Source organism: Gouania willdenowi, chromosome 7 (genome assembly GCF_900634775.1).
Source record: "Gouania willdenowi chromosome 7, fGouWil2.1, whole genome shotgun sequence".
Lineage (NCBI taxonomy): Eukaryota > Metazoa > Chordata > Actinopteri > Blenniiformes > Gobiesocidae > Gouania > Gouania willdenowi.
This window is the reverse complement of record NC_041050.1, coordinates 34,433,671-34,459,228: the sequence shown is the minus strand read 5'-3', so window position 1 is coordinate 34,459,228 and position 25,558 is coordinate 34,433,671. Positions and strand designations below refer to the sequence as shown.

At 37.2% G+C, this 25,558-nt stretch overlaps 1 protein-coding gene across 4 annotated transcripts in view; it reads right to left on the bottom strand.

Annotated features, from left to right (window-relative positions):
- LOC114467258 (TOX high mobility group box family member 2-like) overlaps positions 1 to 25,558 on the bottom strand; it is a 262,292-nt gene that overhangs the window by 122,312 nt on the left and 114,422 nt on the right. For 2 of the 4 annotated variants that reach the window (XM_028453428.1, XM_028453429.1), the window contains exon 1: positions 13,985 to 14,617. The exons of 1 other annotated variant lie outside the window; for it this stretch is intronic. In XM_028453428.1, coding sequence (XP_028309229.1) covers positions 13,985 to 14,089 — 105 coding nt within the window. In that variant the 5' untranslated portion in view covers positions 14,090 to 14,617. Of the gene's footprint in view, positions 1 to 13,984; positions 14,618 to 23,326; positions 23,378 to 25,558 lie in introns of those variants that run through there. One more of the 4 variants, XM_028453430.1, reaches the window with a different exon arrangement.

The window sequence follows — 25,558 nt, the reverse complement described above, 5'->3', positions numbered from 1 at the left end:
CAGGCTATGAGGAACGAAAGTGAAACGAAAAGAACGTCACATTGAGAATGGTTGCTCACACACCTTCCACTCACAAATCAACATTAATCAGAATGAATAACAAACGCAAACTGAGAACAAGCTGCACAAAAACTTCATTTTACTGTGTTCGTTTTCCAACATCCGCATAACATTATTTAAAGTTGTTCAAACATATTATTGCATTGGTAATTTACATGCATGACTTACAGTATCTGCGTCCCTTTTCAGTCATTGTGAGTTTTTTTTTTGGACTTAATTGTTTTTAATATTGTACGGCTTACTTTCTGTTTTATACTTTTAAAACTGTTTTTATTCCTATGCATCCATTGTTGCACTTTGAGATTTGTTACAAATGTAAAGTGCATTATAAATACAATTTATGATTATTATAATTATTATTACTATTATTATTATTATCATCATCATCAGTGTTTCCTAGGCTAAAGGAGGTTATAAAGGAAGCAATGGGCCGTCTTTCTTTAACTTTTAGACAGATGGAACGCTCTTTTTCATGGCCGCCACTTTACACTGCCGGGGGTTAAGGAAAAGTGGATAGGAAAGGAGATAGGAGGGACACAGCCCCAGATTACTACTGTTGTTGGTCCTTTAGCACAGGAGTTCTCAACTGGTTTCACCCTGGGACCCACATTTTGCCACAGGCATACTTTTTTTTTTTTTTTTTTAGAATTCTTCCGACCAAGTTTTGTTTTTCAAAAACAGCTGTTGAAAACACACATACATAATCTTTTTTGAAAACATCAATCTATATATTTTCGTGTGCAACATGCGTTTAACAGCATGCCTGTCAAAAAAAAAAGTTTCTTTCAAAGTAAAAGACGAGTCCAACATGAAAGACATTATTTTTTATTCATTTTTGACCAGTTGTCCGCGACCCACCTAGTACCGGTCCGCGACCCACGTTTGGGTCCCGACCCACCAGTTGAGAATCACTGCTTTAGCAAAGCTCTCAGACCCTAAAGGCTCCCTTGAGTGCTTTGTGCTGCGCAAGTAAAATACTGGTTTCACATGTTCATGTGATTAAAGGGAACTTACATATCTGATGTGACATCACAAACACCTAACAACCACTCCTTGTGCCTGTTTATCTACAAATGAAGCAACAAGTGTTTATCACCAAGTAAAGAAAAAAAAAAACAGTACATTTTCTAAGAAACTACCGCAGAGACAAACCTGAGAATATTCTTAGATAAGTGTCCAAATAGATGATTTCCCCAACAATCATGTGAAAAATTTAATTAATTTGCTAAATAAAGAAAACAAAAAAAAGATCAAAGTTTCCTGAATTTTAGTTGTGGGGAAAATAAAACCATTTGATGCAGTACTGGTACCAGCAACAAAGAAACACACACACACAAAGCATATACACAATGCCATACAGTTACATATATGCTTGCGCGGTTTATGTGGTTTTTACCAGTAAGTGCTGCTTTAGGGCTATTTCATAACCGTCTACTGTGTAATTAACAATTCTATAAAAAGGATCTGCTCGAGTTTCCCTTTTTTTTTTTCTGTGTTAACCAGTTCACTGGGTCTGCTGGTGGCTGAAAGCTAGCACACATTCAGAGAGAGAGGCCTCGATAGCAGAAAACCATTGACCATATGTCATAGTTTCCAAAATGCTACTTTTCGTTCCTCTGTTTGTTCTTATAGATACATCACTCATTGTCATGGCTCCCAGCCAGCGTCAAGGGCCTCTTTCCATAGCTTGATGTTTTTCTTTTTTTTTTCTTCAGCATCACATAATATTCTCCACTCATATTCTTTTAAATTGATCTTCCCTTCAACTAATTTCCCCTATTTACTGCTGAAGCACAAACTGTCACTGAAATAAAACACTAGATAAACGTGTGGCATCAGTACTGTACTTTTTGTCACACTTTTACACACCGAGCGTTGTAAACGATCATGGCGCTAATCATTAGCTCCCAAAGAGGAAGAATGAATGAGTCTCAGTTTGATTAGCTTTGCTCAGTGGCTCTGTGGGAGCTCCCGCAGTCCTCTGACTGAATAATTACAGCCTTACACACAAATAGCATATCTACAGAAGTGTTAAGAGTACTGATAAATCCTACTCAAGTAGAAGTACAAGTAAATCATACATAAAATACTAAAGCACAAGTAAAAAGTAGCTCAATTAAATGGTACTCAGAGTAAACTGTTGTACTGTTGTGCCTTTTAGCCGCTACTTTTGAACACTTAACTCCCAGATTGTCTTTATTTACTGCTATTTACGACCACATATTTAATCTTTCTGCTGTATGATGATTGACTGCTGCCAACAAGATTTTGTTGTATTGATTTCAGACAATAAAGCTTCTCCCCTCACATTTATTTCTGGTAATAAATCTTGCAATGTGTCCCTTGCATACAGTACATTTCATTTTTAAACCTAAAAAGGAAGCGATGACATTTTGCACAATTGGAATTTCAATTTATTTTCCACAAAGGTATCTGTATAAAATAAAATGTTTGTCAAAATGTGCAATTCTTTCTTTTAAAATAATAACAGCAACAATAATAATAATAATAATAAAATAACACCAATAAATAAATTCAAATCAATAAAATATCACTCTAAGTATAGCTACATTTATGAACTATAAAACTGAGATAATAACCCCCATTCAATGCTGTTTTGCCACCATGCGTTATGTTTAATATGATTGGTCCGCTATAATGTGATACATACATTTGATTGTTGTCTGGTTATTTCATTTTTTGAGGTTTCAAAATGTCAGTGAAAAATAATACTTTACTCAGTAACGGTTGGGTGTAGAAATGTAAGGCATTACTTTACTTCTTCTAAAACATACTTAAAACTACTGAATACAAATGTCTTTGTGTACGAAGTAGTGCAGTATTTTATTTTGGCAAATCTAGTTGTAAAATGTCAGAGTGAGTCATGTAACATTTTAGGACAATCTTGCGTCGCAAACAAGCACTGTTAGCCCCGCCCCTTTTATAAAAACTAGCACCTGTGGGCTTTACAATCTGTGGTGAGTAGGTTGGATTGAGAGAAGCGTGAATAGAGAGGCATATTGAGTAGTGAGTAGCTAGTTAGCGTAGCACAGATTGTTCAATGGAGATTTTATAGTGTAGACTGGGCGTGGCCTAACTGCTACAGGAGTCCCGCCCATAATCAAGTTATTTTTTTGAATTTCCCTCCTAGTGGCAGGTCAGGAGAAAGCAGGGGTTTAGTTACTCTTTAAGTACAATTAAAATGACTGATTTGGAAATATACTCAAAAAAGTACAAGTACCCATAAAAGCAACTCAGTTACAGTAAAATGAGTAGTTGTAATCTATTACATTTACCTCTGCATATCTGCCTGCTAAATAGTCACACAATAAATGAAACACAGAGTCCTGACAGACGAGGAACGAGGGAGGGCTGTCACTGTTGGGGAAAAAGGAGGAAAACAAATTCAACATAATACGGGTTTCTCAGGTGGAAATGTTGAACAGCTTAAATCAATGCATGAGTCCGAGGAGGATCATTCTAGTTCTAGTTCAGTGTGTCTTTCAGCTATTAACTGGTCTCCACTGGCACTGCCCCATCAGGCCACAATGCAAACATGGCACTGACACCATGTCTATAATATTTGGAAAGGATATACATGGAAAAACAAGGGAGGAGTTAAAGCCTTCAGTCCTTAGTAAGGAACTTATATGATTGGCTTTGCTGTTTGCACAGGACATACCTCAGGAAGCTGAGACAACTGGGAATGTTTGTCCAGCTCTGAGTCGGCTCCACGCATGCATACAGCCATAATGTGAAGTACATGACACAGGGCACATGCACCACACAGTACAAATACAGGAAATATACATAATATACATGTTTCATGAGCGTAGCCTATTTAACATCACTATTCACACTTAAGATGAAAAACCTATAGCTGCACAGATATGTAGGCGTATCCCGACAACTTTTCCACTTATGATTAGGGCTGAACAATATGCACCAAATCTCATATCTCAATATTTTTTCTCAAAATGGCAATATACGATATCAATCTCGATTCAAACATGTTGGACAATATGTGTCGCTTTTGTCTATTTTTCCTCTATGGGACAGCAAGTGTGAGTGAGTTCTGTAGTGTAGCTTGTTTGGGGGAATGAGCAATGTTGTAATTTTCAATATCACCAAAACAGAAAACTCGATATAACTTGATTCTTGATATATCTCCCAGCCCTACTTACGATACAATACTGATGTATTGCGTATTGGTCGATATTGATATCAATACGATACCAATGCAAATCATACAATACTCATGTATTATAATATTTAAAAATAAACTACAAACAGCAACAGTAGGTATGAGGAAAATCTGACCCATTTATTATTAACCAATGGGTTTATGAAAATATTCTACAATTTAATATAAGAACAAGTTTGAAAACCCTGAAAACTACCTTTAATAAATACCAAATGTATTTTTTTAAAGTGCAAAAAAAACACTAGTTCAACTTTAAGTAAAGTGAATAGAATACATTTATTTTAAATCAATTAGAAAGTGGATCTGCATGCTGGATCAGGGTGCTGCTGGATAGAAGTACTGGAGTGGAGTCTGGAATGGACTGTTTATTCCAGAGATTTTAGATGCAGGCCAATAAAATCCGATACACTTTTTTTTTTTTCCTGATATCAGATGGTATTTGATATCAATACTGGATCAGGACAGCCTTAATGGATACAGTTACTCACTAGTAGAATAGTCTCTGCTTTACCAGCTCTACATTCCTTGGATGGATGGATGGATGGTATGGCTCGGCGATATAGACCCAAACTCGTATCTCAATGTTTTTTCTTTAAATGGTAATATACGAGATAAATCACAATATTTTTAACTCAGAATGCCACACGGGCACATTTATTAATAGCTGCACAATATGTGCTACTTTTGGCTTTTTCTCCTCTAAGGGACAGCACGTGTGAGAGAGTTCTGTAATGAGTCTTGTTTAGATGAAGATCTGGGTTAGGACACACACAGAAATCCATCTAACTGTGGTTTTCATGCTGTTCTGAGGAAAAGAGAAAGCAGCGACTCCTACAACGAGTATTTTAAAACGAAATAAGAAGACATTGTCATCAACATCCCCCGCAAGATTGGTTGTCATTATAACTCACAACCTATTCCTAAATGTCCTAAATCTAAGAACATCAAGGTATTGATACCATGAAGCCACAAACCAAACTTGGTTATCCTATCTTAAACGACTTCTAAGAAAAGCTGTCCACTTTGAAGATACCTCGAACAGAGTGAAAAAAAAACGGAACAAGGGCAATAACTCCGGAAAAAATAATTGCGCGCTTCTGATTTCTGAACTCCATCAAGCTATTGATACCCTGAAGCCACACACCGAATTTGGTTATTCTATCTTAAACAGTTTCTGAGAAAAGCTGTCCACTTTAACTCTGACAGACGAATGCACGGACAGACGCACAAACGGACGGACGGAGCTCAAACCTCTATCCCCTCCACACTTTGTGGCGGCGGATAATGCTAGATAAAATGAAAAAAGGCGATATTGTTATTTTCTATATCGCCAAAATGGAGAACTCGATATATGTTGACTCTCGATATATTGCCCAGTCCTAAAGGATGGATGGATGGATGGATGGATGGCTGGATGGATGGATGCTAAAGCCTACAGTGGTTCAGAATAAACAGCCATTACCAAACATAATGAGCATTTAAAGCAAAAACCCAGGGGCCCGCTCTGCAGCAGGTGCAGGCCCTCCCTCTATTTCTTATTTCTTCTGCTTTAAGAACTAGAATGCCATCGCACTGCCCCATGGGAAGGGGCCGGGCTGACTAATGTAAGCCTACAGTGGGGCGGGCGGCTGGTCTTAATTATGGTAACAGACGCTGAGGGGGATGCACTGGTACCTAGCGACAAGAAAGTGGATTCGTTTACTGCCAGGGCTGATAATTAGTCCACTGCTAACCCCAACCAGCAAACATAGGCATTATGTACAGAAAGAAACGGCTCTAAAAGGCCAAAAACACTAACATTAGATATGATCTTTTCATTTATTATAAAGTCAAGTCTTTATTCTATAGCAATCAAGCTTCATATTCTAACCCAGTGGTTCCCAAACAGGGGTACAGGAGCACATTGCAGAGGGTACTCACAAAGATTTACTATTAAAGTAATCACATAAAAGTTGCATTGGTATTTCAAAATAAATACATTTCAGTTTAAATTTCACTCGTTTTGAATTTGTAAATTAAGCCTTAGGGGAGTGGTTCCCAAACAGAGGTACATGTATCCCTAGGGGTACAGGAGCACATTACAGGGAGTACTCAGAAATATTAAATAATTCATCTAAAAATAATCAGGAAATGTTTGTAGTTCCTTTTTAGGCTGTTTTTTGGGACACGTCACCATAAGCTAACATTAATATTGCTCAATAAAATACTATATTTTCTTGTAATTTATTGAAACATAATTATTTCATGTTGTAGAGGCCATTTTATCACACTTCTGACAATAGGAGACAATAATTAGCTACATTTTACAAAGCAGACTTTATAAACTTACTATTGAAATAATCACATAAAAGTTGCATTAATATCTTTTTTAAATAAATGAATTTCACTTTAAATTCTACATGTTTTGAATTTGTAAATTAAGTCTTAGGGCAGTTGTTCCCAAACAGGGGTACGCGTACCCCTAGGGGTACAGGAGTAGTTTGCAGGGGGTACTCAGAAAGATTTAACAAATAATTTAAAATTAATCAGGAAATGCTCCTAGTTCCTTTTTATTCACCAAAAGCTAACAGTACTAATATTAACCAATAAAATACTATATTTTCTTATTGAAACAAGAATTATTTTACGCTGTATCACACTTCTGTGTTAGAGTTCATAAATATTTTATATATTTAATATATTTTTTTGTTTTTGGTTTTTTAAATTTAAATCAAATTCATAGGTGGTGTTATTTTATTTATAGAATAATTGTACATTTTGACAAACCTTTTCATTTCATGTGTTTGTGGAAAATAAATCAAGTTCCAAATGTGCAAGATTTGGTCTCTTCCTTTTTTAAGTTCATAGATGAGATGTTTACTATATTTAAGGGAACCGTGGCAAATACTTGAGTATTTTATGTATGACTTACTTTTACTTGCACTTGTGTACCATTTCAATCAAATAACAGTACTTCTCGTTGAGTAGAATACATCAGTACTCTTCACACCTTTGGTACACTGGACTAAACAGATTAGGAACTAGTGTTCGATCCAATCATAAAATTCTCGATTATTTTCTTAGTCAGAAAACAGGATTAACAACAAGCAGGAAAAAAAAGTCATAGTGGAAAAAAAAAACAAAAAAAAAAGCGCAAACCTGTGTGTTACTTACACACACTGTGATCCAGCCAGTGCCCTCAGCCACTTTGAGTTTTTCATGTGATTTCAAATGGTTTGACTTTATATTAAAATGTGCCCTGTGTATAGAACCAGGGAGAATATGATTTAGTGGCTGTTTTTTTGCTCTGCTCCTGCTCACTGTGTGTGTGTGTGTGTCTGTGTGTGTGTGTGCGTGTGTGTGTGTGTGTGTGTGTGTGTGTGTCACTGGCCTTTTACTGTGGTATGCATGGCCTTCCTCTGCACAGGGCTATGAAAGCAATTGTGATTGTGATTCTGTAGTCAGCAAAACGCTTGAATGGTCCCGAGTTAGCATGCACAGGCACACACACACACACACACACACACACACAGGACCACTGATTACTTCAACCCATTTGACTCTCTCTCATCCTTTGACTCTCTCCTTTTTTGCCCCTCTGTCACATACCACAGTATTTGTCATTAGCTAATACTGAAAACAACTCTCAACATAAAAATACAATAGAGCCAGCTGGCAGCACAGGGACCGATTAATTTATTAGCACGGTTTAAGTGCTCCAGGCATTAAAAATAGCCCTTGTACATTGCATCTGTATTTATTCAAGAGCACGTCCCGTCGGACTGAGTCTGTGCATGTTTTTAATGCAAAGTAATCAAGCCTTCAGCAGTACACAAAGCATGGCTGTAATAAGAAATAAAACTAAGATAAGACATTCAAATAAAAGCACATCATTCCACAGCTTATCTGAGGCAGTGAAGAAGACCACCACCTAACAAAGCCAGCTCTTCAGTCATGCTCTATCTAAGCAGATATCAGTTGTTAGGAGGATATATGAGCTGGGTGGGGCCAGAGTGTATAAACACAGGCCCTACTCTCTCTGCACTCTAAGCTATTGCTATACTGTGGGCAGCACATCACCCCGGCAGCAGCAGCAGTCAGCACTATTTGATTAAGGTATTCAAATAAAGGAGCAAACACCGTGTTCCCATTTCACTGAGCAAAGGGAAAGGATTGCACACACCAATGGTCACAGTAGGAGTACAGTCGGACATGGCGTAAGAGTCAAGATGTTTAACTTCAGTGCCTCCTGCAGCAGTGAAAGAGTAATTTTTGCATTAATATTTACGAGCGTCGTATGTGCCGTTCTGTTTTCCAAAAGCAGCTGACAGCATTAAAACGTGGCGCAGCTACTTATTTTCCCCCGAACACAAAGCTGGTACAATGCCATTATTTTGGTCTATTTCTCTTTGGCTATAGAAGAGAGTGCCAGAGATAACAAAAGAAACACACACAGTGAAATGTAGTGAGTATTAAAAGTATTGAAGAAGACATCGTCAGGATTATTTATAGACCTTTTTGAGTCATTTCAACCAGCAATTGAAGTTCTGTCTCTGTTCATTGGATACATATCCCTCTTGTTTGAATCCTAAACCTTTTGACTGATTTAAATGCAGCATATCTCGGTTAAAAAGCATAGCCTGGCAGATATGTCAAAAAGATGTTCACTTCTGGAACAAAGCATGAAAATGTGTACATGAGGGTTTATCTACCAAATTGGATAATTTGTCATAACTCAGATATCTACATCGAAAGTTTGAGTTTAATCATTGTAGAGGTTGGCAGCTGCTGCAAAATAAACATCATCAGATTAATGCTTATGCATGTACCAGGATCATAATGACTATAATCTTCCTGAGAAATTAATGAAAATAGATGTATTAATTAATGTGTTTATTTAAATCCAATCGTTCACCCTTTAAAAGCCATCTTTGTCATAAACCGTTGTGGCTGCAAAAGAAATCACAAATTCACCCTTTCCATGTGTAAAGTGTTGTGGTCGCCGTCTTATATCTTGCTCTGGAGGCAATTTACAGAATTTTAAGCTATTTCATGACAATCCTTGTCCCCAACAACCCACATTTTGCCACACGTTTCTATGTCTAACAGAACCAAAGTTATCGTAAGATTGAAATTCACAATACGATTTAAATCCTTGACCCTGAAAACCAATGATTTGACACTGACATCATGCTTCTATGTCAAATAGAGCAAAAGTTATGACAAAATATCCAAGTTGGCAATACGGGTGGTGGCCATCTTGGATTTCTTGATTTTGAGTGGGAATTGTTTGCCAGCATGATCCCAATAAAAATAGATCCAGCATACTCAAAACCCCCATGTACACATTTTCATGCTTTCCTTCAGAGGTGAACATCTTAGCCTAATATTGCTACATATCTACCAGCCAGGCTAGTAAATACTGCCTTCACACAAACTGATCAGTGCATCCTGAAACCTAATTAAAACAAACGTAGGCACTGGCAGCCAAATGTAGGGGAAGAAATAGTCCACGTGTTCCACCTGCAGGAGGTTTCATTCAGTCATGGACACAGTTGCCAAACTAAAGGTTGCCAATTCATGCCCTGGCCTGCGATTACGGTAATTATCAGCCCCATGAAACAGGTGAAAAAGGAGCAGCGTCAACCCGACAGACACGTGAACAATTATGAATGAAATGAGTCGCAGCGTGACAAAGGTTGTGAGCATCCCAGCGGTATGAAGTTGTTAAATACTCAAAGCCAGTGCATCCCAAGTGAACTCTTCACTCACTAGAAAGGTTTTCAAATAAAGATGTTGAATATTACACATACTACTTAAAGCTGCTACCCCTGATACATTTTTTATTAGATAAAATCATAGTGCATGCCTGATAAATAAAACATCATTTACTCCAAAAAGAAAGGATAAAGGTTGAAATTGCGGCTTGAAAGTTTATTTTCATCTCCACCCGAAACAAACGTTTGTTTACATTTTTGCACATTGCATTGTGGGATGTGGACTCTTGTAAACAGGCGCATAGAAGTGTTTTTATTTCATTCTTACCGTGATTTCTTGTTTATTTACCTTCACCAAACAAGGTGGACAGTGATTTGCTTGACACCATGTTTGTCCGAGAAGAAACACTTCAATACACCCGTCTCTTTAACTCCACTTCCCACAATGCAGTGGGTGAAAAGGAGTTTTTACCGTGGAGTTGAAAACAAACTCTTAAGCTGCCATTTCAACCTTTTTCCTTTCGTTTTGGAGTAAATTATGTTTGATTCATTCATGATCTATGAGGCGTGCACTGTGATTACATGAGACAAAAAAATTACATTATTTTACAACAATGAAGGCGGTTTTCTGAACAAAACATTGGCACAGCTACACATACATGACAATGATGTCCTTCCATTTGATCAACGTTTTCTTAGTTTGTTCTAATAGTAAGGGTGGAAGACAAAATTGATTCTGCGATTGCGATATTTCACCACACGATAATCATATAGATCCAAAAAAAGTTCTTTTTTTAATCTGGGTTTTTTAACAAAAAAAAAAAAAAAAAAACATTAAATTCCGCTAACATATGCATAGCACATAAACTCCCTGTCACTAGGTGTCAGTGAAACACATCAGACCTTGTTAAACTACCTCAATCGTCAATGCATTTTAGCTTGGAAGTTCATCAAACATAATGGACACTTCAGTAGATTTATGTGGTTACTTTTTTAAAAGATTTTAACAACTTAACAGAACAAGAATCTGTTGTAGAAGCAAAAGTTAAACTTGAAAAATGTAATTTGACAGCTTGATAAATATACCACTTGTTTTTGATATTTGCAGTTGAATTACAGTTAGTTATCATTTACTTATTCTCGCAAGTTTGAAAGAAAAAAAACAACTAAAATAAATCGTATTTCATACCATTTTGTAATTATTGATATTGTGATGTATATCGCATTGTGACGTGCAAAATGTGAATCGTATCGTATCGTCAGATTCATAGGAATGCACATCCCTATTTAATAATTTAGTTGAAGTGAAGGTCTGCAATGTTACCAATATTGTGCAAAATAAGGTTTCGTAAACAGCTGACCTCTATAGTGATTATTATTATTTGACCTTCCTGCAGCCCAAAGAGGAGACATGTGCTCTGTTAGAAGTTTGCCAAACGGAAGCTGCCATATGCCATTAATAGGATGCTGATCTGATGGTAGACAGGACCATAATCTGATGCTGCTGTTGGTTTGACGGAGCCTGAGGTGATAACTGGTCCATGTGAGCACTGTTAACAAGGTATCCGATGATCCTGGGATGGCTTGATTTAGATCGCTAGTAAGGGTAGCGAAGGTAAACCAAAGGAAATAAACCAGGGATGGGCAACTCTATCACAGCAGGGGCCACAAAAATGTGATTGTAACTAATCTGAGGGCCACATGATCAACATTCATGTCATCATTTACAATAATGACCAATCTGACCCTTAATGGGGGGGGGGGGGGGGGGTCTTTATTTTGTCTTTTGTTTTAAGTGTTCTTGGTGTAATTTTGTGTATTTTTCTGTCATTTTCTGCATTTTTGTTGTCGATTTGTGCATTTTTGGGGTCACTTTCTGTATTTGTTGTTGTTTTCTGTATTTTCCAGTCATTTTGTGCAATTTTGCTCAAAGTTTGTGTACCTGGAGCTATTCTCTAATGCGTTGTTGTTCTGTGTGTTCCATAGTGATTTTGTTTGTTCAAGTGGTTGTTGTCAGTCTTTGTTGTCAATTCATGTTTTATGAGTCATTTTGTGTATTATGGGAATTTTACTTTGTGCATTATGTTGGTCTTCATATTCCTTCCAACTTTTCGGGATTTGCTTTGGGGGCCGTAAAAATTTACTCTGAGGGCCACATGTGGCCCCCGGGCTGCCAGTTGCCCATCCCTGAAATAAACCACAATTCAAATCAAGTTGTGTATTTCTGATTTGTTCTGATGACATTTGTTGTTTTCAAACTATTTACTATGTCTCATATGTAACAGCTTTTTCCCCCCCACAGGATTCAGTGTGTGGAAATTGTCATATTCCTGGGATTATCCACATGGAGTATAATCTTAATTCATGTGACCTACAAAGAGAAAAAAGGCAGTTATGTGAGCCCATCTGTGTGTCACAGGTGTAAACCTGACTTATTGGAAAAACGTTTCAGAACAGTTACAGTTCATTAGCTGTCAAATGGAAAATATCTCAGAAAAGAAAACAACCATCCTCATAATGCGTGACCAAAGATACTGAAACAGTGTGGTTATAAAAGAGTTTGGAGACCTAAAGCAGGGGATAACGGTTTTTTTTTTTTTTTTTTTATTTCATCACAGGGCTTGTGTTCCTTTCATTTGCAGAGATTTTCCATTGCCCACACAGTAGAAGACAAACAACCTCAAATGTCATACGTATTGTTTATTTCCAATGTAAATTATGATTGAAAGGCATCAAGAGGAAAGAGCGAGCTTTATACTAAAGGAACTACAGCAGCGGGTCAATCTCACCCTGGTAAGTGAAGACACTGATGTGTTGCAGAAAAGGGTAATTAAATGATTTGTCTACTATTTCCATACAGCAGTTAGAGGACTCGGTGGTAGTTTACCTGTGATATGCCACTCCTTTCTATTAGACATTAACATTATAATGTGGCTTTTTTTCCTTCATATCTAATACAAATGTATTACATTTAATGACTAAATGTCATATATGTATTATTATTTTTAAATGAGGGTAAGTAATAGTGGTTTTTCATCACTTAAGATGATGTTTGTCTGGGAAAATGTGAAACTACAGAACATACAGTGTTGTTTAATTCCCACCTGTGCTTGACAAAGCCCTATAAAAATTGAGAATAGAGTGACACTCAGACTGTGGTTTCTCCTTACAAAGTAATTAACAGTGTATTACTGGCACACATCCATTTAATGGTTGAACCCCCAGAGGAGATGCATGTAAAGCTGGAAAGAAATCATTGATAGAGAATGTATAGTAGGACCAGGAGGAGGCTGTATGGATAGATAGATACCATACAGCATGTGTTAAACTCATGGTCCGCGGGCCAAGTCTGGCCCTTTGGAGCATCCAATTAGACAGAGAAAATATGAATCATTGTGTAAACAAAACTCAACTACATTTGCAGGGGCTCACAGTTTTCTTGGTGCTTATATTGCATGATTGCAGTCATTTTTAATGTTAAACAGTTGAAAAAACCTCAAAATCCTTCAATTTTCCTCAAATTATAACATAATATTTCCCTTAATTGAATAGAAAATAGTCACAAAATAAAGGAAATTGAAAGTGAAGATCCTGTTGGGACAGATATATGTCACTTAATGGTTGGATATTGTCAGTTTCTTACATATTTCTTATTTTATGTATACATAGAAACGCAAACTAGGGCACAACAATGTTGAAATTACTAATTTTCCTGCATAAATTATGTGGCCCACTTGAGGTCCGTATTTGGCCCTTGAACTAAAATGAGTTGGACACCCCTGCTATACAGTCCGTCCCTGGCACAACTCTTCCACACCTAATGCCAGCTTTGTGCATTTAACAGCAAAGTTAAAGCACAGTATGTCAGAATGAACACTGTACTAAACTAAACCCAGTTCACCCCGGTCCGGGTCACTTTTGCTGACACTTGACATTTTTTGCAGCGCGTCCATAAACGCGTCCTAAGGAGCAGCTATGCGCGTGTCTCCGAGCGCAGTGAGGCATTATTTGTATTGTTATTTACCTTATTAGAGTGGTAATAGTCCAACGAGCTCAGGCAACTTGGATCAGTCGGTAGAGAGCATGAACCCACATTTGCCGGGGGCGCAGGATAAAATCTCACGTCCATCTCAGGCTGCGCGGGACTGAAGGCATGAAATCACTTTCAGCGTCTCTGATTCACTGTTGTCTTTGCAAGTAGAAGAAGAAAAGAAAAAGAAAAAGAAAAAAAAAACCACAACAGAAGCGGGAGATAGAAACAAAGATGAAGTGTGGGACTCTCCGTCGGTGCGCTCCTAAACCTTGGAACTTCAGCACCAACTCTGGAGATGCGGAGCGCAGAGCAGAGCAGAGCAGAGCAGAGCAGAGCAGTCCTCCGCACTGGGATGCCAAACACTCACAATAAACACGTGTTGCCAAAAAAAAAAACAATGCAAACCTCCAACTTAGATCCGCTCTATTCAGATTATTTCATAAACGTGCTCTGCCATCGCTCTCACGGCCCCGTGCAGGCTTTGTTATGGAGGTGCATGTTCTCTCGCACTGGTTCCAGTACAGAAGTGGTTGGACTTCCCTTTGCCATGCGACCTCTGGCGATAATAAACGGGAATAGATGGGACTGGGCAGAGGGGGAGGGGAGGCTGGTGGCTGCCTTGGCAACCGCTCTCCTTTCTGCTACTGCGCGCGCTCCTGATGATGAGCTGAAAATGTACTGGCGTGCACGTGCACGGCTCTGCTTCATAAAGACGCTCTCTTTGGGTTATTGTGCCAAGAAAGGACGAGATGCGCCTGTGCAAAGTCTTTGTGTGTTCATGTTTAACATTGACTGGGACTCCACTGTTTAAAAGAAAACATATATTTAACTTTAAAATGAGGTTTTACATGGATTGTGTTCACCCTTTTCTAACATTTCTTTAAATGTGAGGTCAGGCACTGATGTTGGACAACAAGGTTGCAAGTTTTCATCCAAAAAGTGTTCTCCGAATAGAAGCTTCTACTTGGAGTTATGTTTAGGAGTCCAACAAAATGGATAAGTAGAAGCAAAGTCTATTTCTTTACACTTGTGATCTTGAAAGCAGCACATAGACCCAATTCGTGTGACGTATGCATACTAAATTAGGTGACTGCGCGTGCAGGCTCGGTGCAAAACAACCGGAGAACTGCATTGTATAGCATCGGCACGCGATTGAAACACTTTTGTTTTCGTATAAAAACAACTCAATGCCATCGTGTTGCGTTGTTGATTGCACAAATAGAGGAGTACCAACAATCCAGGACTTACATTTTACAACATACCTGCTGGTACGCACACACACACGCGCACGCACGCACACACACACACACAATGAGAGAGAGAGAGAGAGAGATAGAGATGAAACATTTATGCATAAAGTTGCCAAACAACCACGTTACGTTTGTTCAGAAGCGATGATGTCAATCGTAATCTCAGTCTTGATTCAGTAAAAAGTGACCATAAAAAGCTGTAAATGGACTGATATGCAGACGTAGGACAGTGAGGAGGAGACTTAATGTAGAGATGGAAACTCGTCCGTTGACACTGATCAGAATACATGAAAACCTTAGTTAACAGGAGTACAGCAGCCCACCTATCGCGTTCATAACAAGTGAGTTAGTTCTCGTTAAATCAGAATGCAGTTTGGTATAAATAATCTATGAATGAATATGATGAGATGTTCAGAGCCCGTTTTTAAAATGGAGCCCGGGAGCCCACCCCCCATTTCCAGTAATTTCCAAATTTATGGGAACATAGTCGTGTAATATATTGTTTCAAAGGTATTTCAACGTAGATTACAATTATGCCTCACACAATTTGATTAGGGGCCCGAGGGGCCAGGTGATCCGCCCCCCTTTTTTCGGCAATTTCCATGAAAGTCGTTTTCTCATTTATTTGTGAGTCCAATATTGCGACATTTGGTGGTACCAAATCATTGACACATACCAATATCTGAATGGGGCCCATTCATATATTGGTATGTGCCACAGGGGCGCCAGGGGGCCCCATTTTTCAAGTGACAAATCCTCCGTTATTGCTCATTAGGTTGTAATTGGACAGCGGATGTCAAGAGCCTCTCGGAGACCTTTTTTTACTCGGTGGAACCAAGTCATTTAACTGAATTCTCGGGAACGTGGTATGTGCTATTTGATGCGTAGTTCATCTAAACTTGTTTTTTTACAAATGTGGCCTAAAATCTTTCAAATGCCCTAATTAGAAGATCTATGCCTAACAAAACACATTGTTTTGTACCACATTTGTTTCATTAACTTTTAAAAATGAGACTACTTTACCGTTTTTAAACCTGTATTTCGCCATCTTGACAGGGGCGACAGTTCCAACTCTGTGGTTTAGTAGTAGACAATGAAGCAGAGAAGAAAAGCTCAGTGTGCTGACACGCTCAGGTGGCTGAAGTTAGTTAGAGTAACAGACTGTTAAAGACGCCCAAACCCTGAGGCTAGAAGTTCTTTTTGACGGGAGTCCTTCAACAGTCACATAATGCATTTTGTTAGCCATAGATCTTCAAATAAGGAGATTTTAAACATTTTAGGCAACATTGAAAAGATAGTTGAGGATCCCTTTAAGATTTTTAAGCGCAAAAAGATTTAGAAATGGTTTTTTTTGTCCGACAGTTTGTTGCAGGATATTTTTCTAACACAAAATGTGTGTTTGGGTTTCCAAAAGTAAAAAAAAGACAACAAAAAAACATGCAGCAGTGTTAATTTTGTTTCACTAAAATGTTTTTTAGGTGACAATAAGAAGACAGTGGCTAATTAACAAAACACATGGAAACGGAAATTAGAGCAAAATATACCGGTAGATATTTTTGTCACACCGGTGTCACCTTGTTTACCTCTGTACTGAGATTATAACCCTAACTCTAACATAATCCAATAAACAAATAAAACACGTGTCCGTTCACTTTGAAAACAAAAATAAACAAAAATGAATACATTTTTTTTTAGCAAATATACATTTTTCGGTTATTACTATTCTTTAACTCCCCTATTATCCTTGGGGTCAATTTGACGCCATTCAATGTTTATTGCTCAAAAAATAGTAGTTGACATTTTTGACTTTTGCTTCATATATTTCATGAATTTTCCTAATTTGATGGTTTCCATTGATTAATCATACAATTATCATGATGCTATTTTTTTTCATATATTGAACACATTGGTGTTCCTCTGGGGTCAACTTGACCCCGAGTGGTTTAAGTATTTAACCACTGTGACCTTACATCCCCACACCAGCAGGTGCAGAGTGATACGTGACATGACATGACAATTTTCTCATGAGAACTTTCCACTGCTGGTTTTAAAGCATCTCCTTGTTGTGGTTTTACTGATACATCCAGGCAGAACTGCAGCTCTGTGGCGGAGGCCATTTTTGACATTGCTTGGCGCAGGATATACTGTACTGTATGACCTTTTTTTTCTGTACGGCTCTGATTGGCTCGGTTTCTTCCGAACCAAATAAGTGAGCTGAAACAGCAGCATTACATTACTCAATTTAAGGAAGTGGGTGTGGCTTATCGCCAGGCTACCACGGCATGATTTTATCATGAATTTATAACATTAGGGTTGCCACCTTTCAGAAAAGAAAATAAGGGACACCCACAGGGCCATGAACACAATCCTCAAAAAAAAGAAACATTTTGACACAGAACAGTTTTTCCCAAACTTTATTGCCCCATGTACCCAAGCTTATATTATACAGTATTTATTTGTGTCTGCAGGCTCTTTCCTGTGTTTTGTCCAATAATACCTTGAATTTAGGCCTTTTCATTCATGTATTTCTGATGTTTTGCTCGTTTTAGAATTTGAATTTCACCGTTTGGTGTGTTTTAAAGAGTTATGCCAGAAATTATTATTGGTAGATGAAAAAAAAAGCCTGTGCTCATGTAAAAAAAAGGTATAATGTTAATAAATAAACTAAAATGTTCCTGTGTACCTCCTGAAAGGTGTTCATGTACCCCCAGGGGTACATGTACCCCAGTTTGGTAGCCACTAGATATATACAGAATATACAGAAATCTCAACAAACACCTAGGGAATTTATATAATATAAAATACAATATTCATGTATTTATTTATCTAATGTTAACCTATAAGTATGATTTGTTTTATCAAAAGGCCATACATATAATGCCTATTTATATTGTCTAATACCACTGTAATAATATATAAATGATCTTTCATTTGACTTTAAAACCTTCACATACTAAACATTAAATCCAATCCCAGTAGTTTATTAAATTAATCCAATCCTAAAATCTTACAATGCAAGCATGATGTGCCTTCCTGTTGCAGCCTCAGGAGATGATGGATGTATGAAGACCTGCAACACTGATGCTTGGGTCTTCTCAGATTGTTCATATCTACAGTGTTGTTCTCCTGAGACTGTTTAATGTCGTGTGACACTGAAACCTCTCTAAAGTTGGACATGTTTAGGGTTTGTGCAGTGTGCCAGTGTGTGTGTATCGTCTATCGCACTCCAACAGTCTGTGAAAGCACCACACACAGCCAGGTACACAAGACACACCACAGAGAAAATCATAGAAAGTTAAAGTTAACTCCTCTGTAAAATGATCTTGTAAACACTTAATTCCTAAACTTAAATCCGAACTAGGTGGCTGGTTTATTCCTATTTTAATTCTGAATTTAATAATTCCTCTTCCTTGTAAACACTTAATTCTGCTTTAAGTTAATTCCAGTCGTTCTGTGCATGCGTGATTTGCCACGTTGACGCGCTGGTGACCACATAGTCCAGGATGGCCGCCCGGACTCCAGAGACTATTTATTTAATAAGAGCCTTAAAAGACATGGACATAATGAAAAGAGTGGATGAACGGAAGCATTAACATGCGGACATTCACACAAACACACAGACTTATTACACACACACACACACGGACATCGGCAAACGGAACAGGCTTCATTGCTTCATTAATGACGCGCGGATCATTGTAAAGTTAATTTTTCTCTCAACGTCCTGTATAGTGGAGGTTGAACAGCTCTTGCATTAACCACTGGCGTTGATTGACCAAAGTACGGACTTCTATCTCTCTCCTACTCTGGGGATGAACGTGAAACCGTGTGTTATTGTCAAGCTGCTGCTTCAAAACTACATAAAAATAAAAGTGAAAACAGTTCTCATTACGTGGTCTTCTATGTTGTAGCCAAAAAGAAAAGGTTTGTTGTGTGTTTTTTTCCCGATAGACGTGACACGTCACGTTCGCCCCTGTCCAATCAGAACCCTTCCCAACCCCCAGACCTAAAGCGGATTTGAATAAAGCCGAATAAACCAGTTTTCCATGTAAACCTCAATTTGGAATTACTATTTCTATTTAAACATGATGCAGAACACTTTAATTCTGAATAATTTAATTCAGAATAACTAATTCCAAATTAAAAAAAAACATAATGTAATTGTAGCCGTTGTGGTTGGCGCGAATCTCGAGGCGGTCTACATATTTAATTCTATATTTTCTTTTGCCCCCCCTGACAAGAATCTCAAACTCCTCAAAGGGGAGGTCTTCATAATCATAACATTAGGCAGGTAATGCAAATGCTTTGAATGATTGGTCAAAATCTAAATGTAAAAACCGAACCAACAAAAACACAACGATGCAAAGCATGTGGAGGCAAAGGGTGTAAGATATGGTGTGGTGCTTGAGGTTGGAATATGTACAAGGAGATTTAATCTTGTACCATAGAGTTGCAGATGTGTGTGTGTGTGTGTGTGTGTGTGAGGGTGTGAGAGCTGCCTGTGACAGCTTGGCTGAATGTGATGGATAGCACACCCTTGTCCTGTGATGTGCATGCACATTTGATGTTGAAATGGTCTATCCATGGGACCACTGTCTTTCAATCATGTCAAGGCAAAGTACAGAACAGAGCACATTTTCTGCTGCCTGGCGTTATTACTATGCCACAGTTTACAGCACAATCCATACAGGCAGCAGCACCCAAAGAGATGCTCCTGGTGCCTTTCAGCTCCAATACCTCTCATTTGTTCCATTTTTGGATGTATCCTCATTAAAACACTGGTAATATACACTCTTTATCACTCTTTAATAGTGTTGCAGACAGGCTTTCATTAGGAGAACCTGAATGGGAATGTGAGCAGTCACAATTGAGAAGGGTGCAATTGTTTTCACACAAACCATGACAGCAGCATCTGCCCACTGCTGCAAGTTGAATGTTCTTAACCCTCTGATTTAAAAAAAAAAAAGAAAAAGGCTGATCATTATTAGAGTAGGTCTATTATGTTACGGCACCGCCTCTTTATTTCACAATGGTGGCCTTCACTCGTAGGCACGTCCTGTCACAGTCCTGGGCCCAGCACACGGAGGGTTAACCACATGGCTCAGTGCCATGGCTTCATGGGAAAGGAATGTGGAGTGCTGTGTGTGCAGGGCTCCTTTCCCAGCATCCCTCTCTGCACCAACCACATGCTAATGATCAGTATTATTGAGGCACAATTGATGGGATAGCAACCAAACAAGAGAAACTAATTACGACTAAAGCTTTATTGTCCTTTAATTACTGAAGCTCTATGGCAATTAGTGGCACACAAAGACACAGCCCTACTTTAATCTCAAGTAAAAATGTGATTCAGATGAAAAAAAAGAAGAAGGAAAAAAATGGAAGATGAAAGGTAGATAAGATAATTTGGTTTTGGGTGCATTCTGCAGAAATGATGCCTGAGTTGAGGAAAAACGTCAGATAACAAAAGAAGTGCTGAGCACTGCTCCAGCTTTAAATAAAAGACATAATTAAAACCTGTGATATTCCTGCGACCTTGGATGGCTACGTTCTATCTCCCAAAACTGAAAAACTGTCATAACTGAAACAAGAAAGATGTCAATAAGATATTACCATGTAAGCATTTCAATGTTTCTATCTTATGAGTGGGGACGATGATCGTATCAGTGGCAGCTGTTGTTGTTGTGGTTGGAGAAACTAACGCCTATCACCAAAATCATTACGTTATGGGAAAAAATTGGACAAAAAGGCTGTTAAAGACTAAAATGTAAATAATATGCTGTCTAATCCCTGGCTAATTCTGAGGTGGGTGCAAATAAATGTAAAGAAGTGGGACGTGATGATAAATAAGCCAATCAGAAGTAATCTTAATATGGAATATTTGTATTACAATACCAGTTAAATCATTGTTTAATAATAATAACAATAATAATAATATTAATAATAATAACAATAATAATAATATTAATAATAATAACAATAATAATAATAATATTAATAACAATACTAATAATAATAGTAATATTAATAATAATAACAATAATAATAACATACGGTGCTTGTTTTGGGAACTCAAAGCCGCTTTGCATTAGACAACGAAAATAAAGAAAATAAAGAAATCTCCTCCCATCTAATCACCAAAAGGAATAGCGGACAGCCTCCCCACTTTTAAAGCGCAACTTAAAACTCACTTAAGTTGCTTTTAATGTATCTTTATTTGCGGTGCCATTGTTTTACATATTTTAATGTCTCTCCCTTTTATTGTAAAGCACTTTGGTATGCTGCTGGCTGTTTTCATGTGCTATATAAATAAAGCTGACATTGACATTAACATTAAAAATTGGACAAAAGTGCTGTTAATGACCATAATATAAATAATAATGCTGTCCAATCCCTGGCTAATTTTGAGGTGGGTGCAAGTCATTGTAAAGAAGCGTGACGTGATGATAAATAAGCCAATCAGAAGTAATCTTGTGTAGTGTAATATTTGTATTCCAAAACCAGTTAAATTATTTAGGTAAAGATAAAGTAATCTTATTAAACTACATTTTCATACTGTATATTTAGTTGACCAACACTATTTAGCATTTATTTGACTCATTCCTGACTAAAAGTAATTTTGATGTTAAAAATATGAAGGACTAGAAATGAATACATGTTTGTCAGACGACCAATAAAAAACTAAAACTTTCAAAATAAACAAAGATTTCCTAAATCTGAAAGTCAGCCATGATTTTAATGATTTGTTTGTCTGTGTGGACTTCACACTTATTGTTTGCATTTTCGGTGAAAAGTTTAACAAAAACTCAAGTAAGTCCAGTATTATGTATTTATTTTTTTTACTTTCTGGAAATGTTTATATAGTATATTGCATATATTCATTTATTTAATTGCAATAACAAAACATGCATTGCTGTCTTAAAATATTGCACTTCTTGTAGTGTTAATGTTTATAGACAAAGTTAAAAAAAATAAAATAATAATATATATACATACACACACACACACACACACACACATATAGTATATGGCAACGTGTCAAGTCAAACTCAAGGCCCAGGAGCCAAATCCAGCCCACACAAGAAAGTAAAAAAGTCAGAAAACCATGAATCATTGAGTAAACTACAAACTAATCTCCAAAATAATACACACGTTCAATGAAACTTCACAATATTAGCAGGGCTCACATTTTCCTTAAGCTTATATCGCATGATCCTGCAATTCTCTTCTAAATATTCCACAAAATGTCCACAAATGACATAAAAATGGCCACAAAATCTAAAAAATTTAAAGTAAAGATCCTGCAGGGACTGATATCTGTTACTTATTGGTTTAATATTATCTGTGCTGTACATATTTTAGAATTTATTTATGTGTGAAATGTAAACTAGAGCACAATAATGTTCAAATGACTCATTTTCCTGTCTAAAATCTGCAGCCCACTTAAGATAAACTGCTCCATATTTGGCCCCTCAACTAAAATGACATTGACACCCCTGGTATATTGAGATTTTTAAAGATGCTAATTACGTACTATCAATATGTGTGCTTTCCTTTCTTGGGTTATTTCTTAATAAGTTACACACATACTGTGGTAAATGGTAATTTCATTCAACCATTTTAAAAATGGCTCTCGTTGCTCCGACTGTTGGGAATGAAAGAACCATCTGTAGTCACTTCACTGCAGTATTTTACTTTTCACTGTGAGAAACAGCTTTTAAAACATCATTATCGGAATTTCTGCTTATTTAAGATGTTTTTTTTTTTTTTTTTAGAAATACTGTGCAGCCTCCATAGCATAAAGTTACATGTGGTTTTGAGAGCCTTCACATATTTACCGACATCCATAGGCAATTAAGCCCAATCTACTCTCTATTCAGGGATTGCCTTTAACAGCTCGCTGTCAACAAGCACACAAAGAAAACTGCTGATGAAGTTCACTCACCAAAATGTTCATTCAAACATATGTGCAAGTGAATTAAACTATCCCAAAGACAGGCATGTGGACTGAGCTAACAAACACCAATGGAAACTTCCTGTAAATGCATTGATTGATTCAGTTAGAGGAAAAAAAAGACTTTACCATGAAGATGCTGGTAACCGATGACACTGTAGGGCTGTGAATGTGAATAACTGGTCTGGATAAGGAAGTGAAAAGTAATGCACACAAAGAAACCACACTAAAGGCCTTCATGGTTGTGGTTGGGAGTTTTTTTTTTCACTCTCGTAAAATCAATAGCTAACACTTAAACTGTAGTTCATCTACATTTGTGCAGCCCAAGTGTCTGACAGCATCTTTAAGTCTCAAGTTTATAGAATCAAATCTTAATAATAACTGCAAAACTGGACAAAGAAGAAACAAACATTATTTTTCAGAATGGTCGGAAAAGAAAATGTGTGTTGGTCATTTAACAGAAAGAAGAATGACTCTAAAGTTTCTGCTTTTGATGAACTGTCTGTACTCTCACTGCCCACTTTTAGTGAAACATTCAAGGGAAATAACTTTGACTCCGTTTCTCATCTTCACTAAACACACTTCATGCTAAGTCGCTAAGTGGCAGCTATTAGAAAGTACACATTAAGTCAATTTTTTATTTGTGCTGTATTATGTTTCCCAAAAGGCTCATTCTTTTAGTCATTATCAAAAATGGGAAATCTGTTTTAGTGTACATCAAATACCTGTTTCAGTGTGTAGTAAACATACACGCGTTGCACTATTTGATGGATGCCTGTTTCCTGTTTCTGTCATAGGCTGATCTTGTAATGATGGGCTGTACCAGTGACGTCAATAGGCTGTTTGATTTGAGGTTAAAGCCCCCGGTGTCACGGTCTGAGTTTATGTCCGTACTGATATTCTCTTTCAATCTCAGTACGTGACTGCTACGTACTGAGATGCACCCGTGCTGGATTAGCCATGCACAGAAATTGCTGTACTGATTTTAAAAAATTATTCCTTTTCATATTGAGTGTTATTATAATCATGTTTTTTTGGAGAATAAACAATTCCTATTCATATTGAGAAATGGAAAATTAGTGAAAGGAAGAATAAATTCTTAAAAGGTATACAAGAAAAGAAGCCATTCAACATTAGCTCTGAAATTGAATTTTCAATCTCAGCATGGCGGAAGTAGCGAAACTCACAGCGGAACTAGCCAAAAATCTTTTTCCGGTAGTGGGCATGCGCATAATCGATCTCAGTATGAGGTAAACTCAGACCGTGACACCGGATATCATTTAATTAGCCTCGAATATATATATATATATATATATATATATATATATATATATATATATATATATATATATAATTTTTTTTTTTTATTATTATTTTTATTTTAAAGAAGAAAAAAATCTACTTTCCGATGGTCCTTGAACGCCCCTTGTTTGCTGCACGACAGCAGAGCGACAAAATCTCTGTATTCTCCAGCATCTATTATGCCAACATTAGCGTGATCATATACAGTACGTCCAAATTTACTCTGGGATATTTTATAAATTAATCATTTTGTCCGGGTTTCCCAGTGACCCTGAACGCATCTTGTGAAACACGTTCGTTTAAAAACACTGGAACCCTGTCACGGACTGAGTCGGAAAATGAATTTTTGCTAAACATAAATAAATAATAATAATAATTCAGTTTTGTTTATTTTTGTTTTCAAAGTGAACGAACACATGTTTTATTAGTTCACTGTATTTGGTTAGGATTAGGGTTATGGTTAGGGTTAGAGTTGCATGCACATATATGCTCATAATTGATAAACTCAGTCAGCTAATATTTGCTCTATCTGATTCCACCAGCTTCTGAAAGCTCAGGAGTTGCTCTTTACAGACAGTATGATGTCATTTTCAAGGACAATAACAACTTATTCATCTACTATATTGTATTTTGCCGTTATAAGGTAAAATCAAGAAAACGTCAAGTACTTTGAATATGCCGAGGTACAATGAAAAACACTCACCTAGACTCACCCCTGAGCTGTACAGTTAACGTTAAAGGCCTGATTATCTGTGATTTGTTGAACCAAGTTAAAATGATGTCGTCATCAAACACGACCACGGAAATATTTGAAAAGACTGTTATTTCTTTATCACATGAGGACTAGTTCACACTGACCCTGCCATCTTTAACCGTGCATGGGTTTTCATACAAATACTATTCAAAGATGATGAAAAGTAATGCACAGTTATTACTTATGTTGCAGCCAGGGTTGGGGTCCACTACAATTTGCAATTACAATGAAGTCTTCAATTATTCATTTTCAATAACAATTCACTTTTGATTGCGGTGACCTGCATTTTTTCCAATTACAATAAA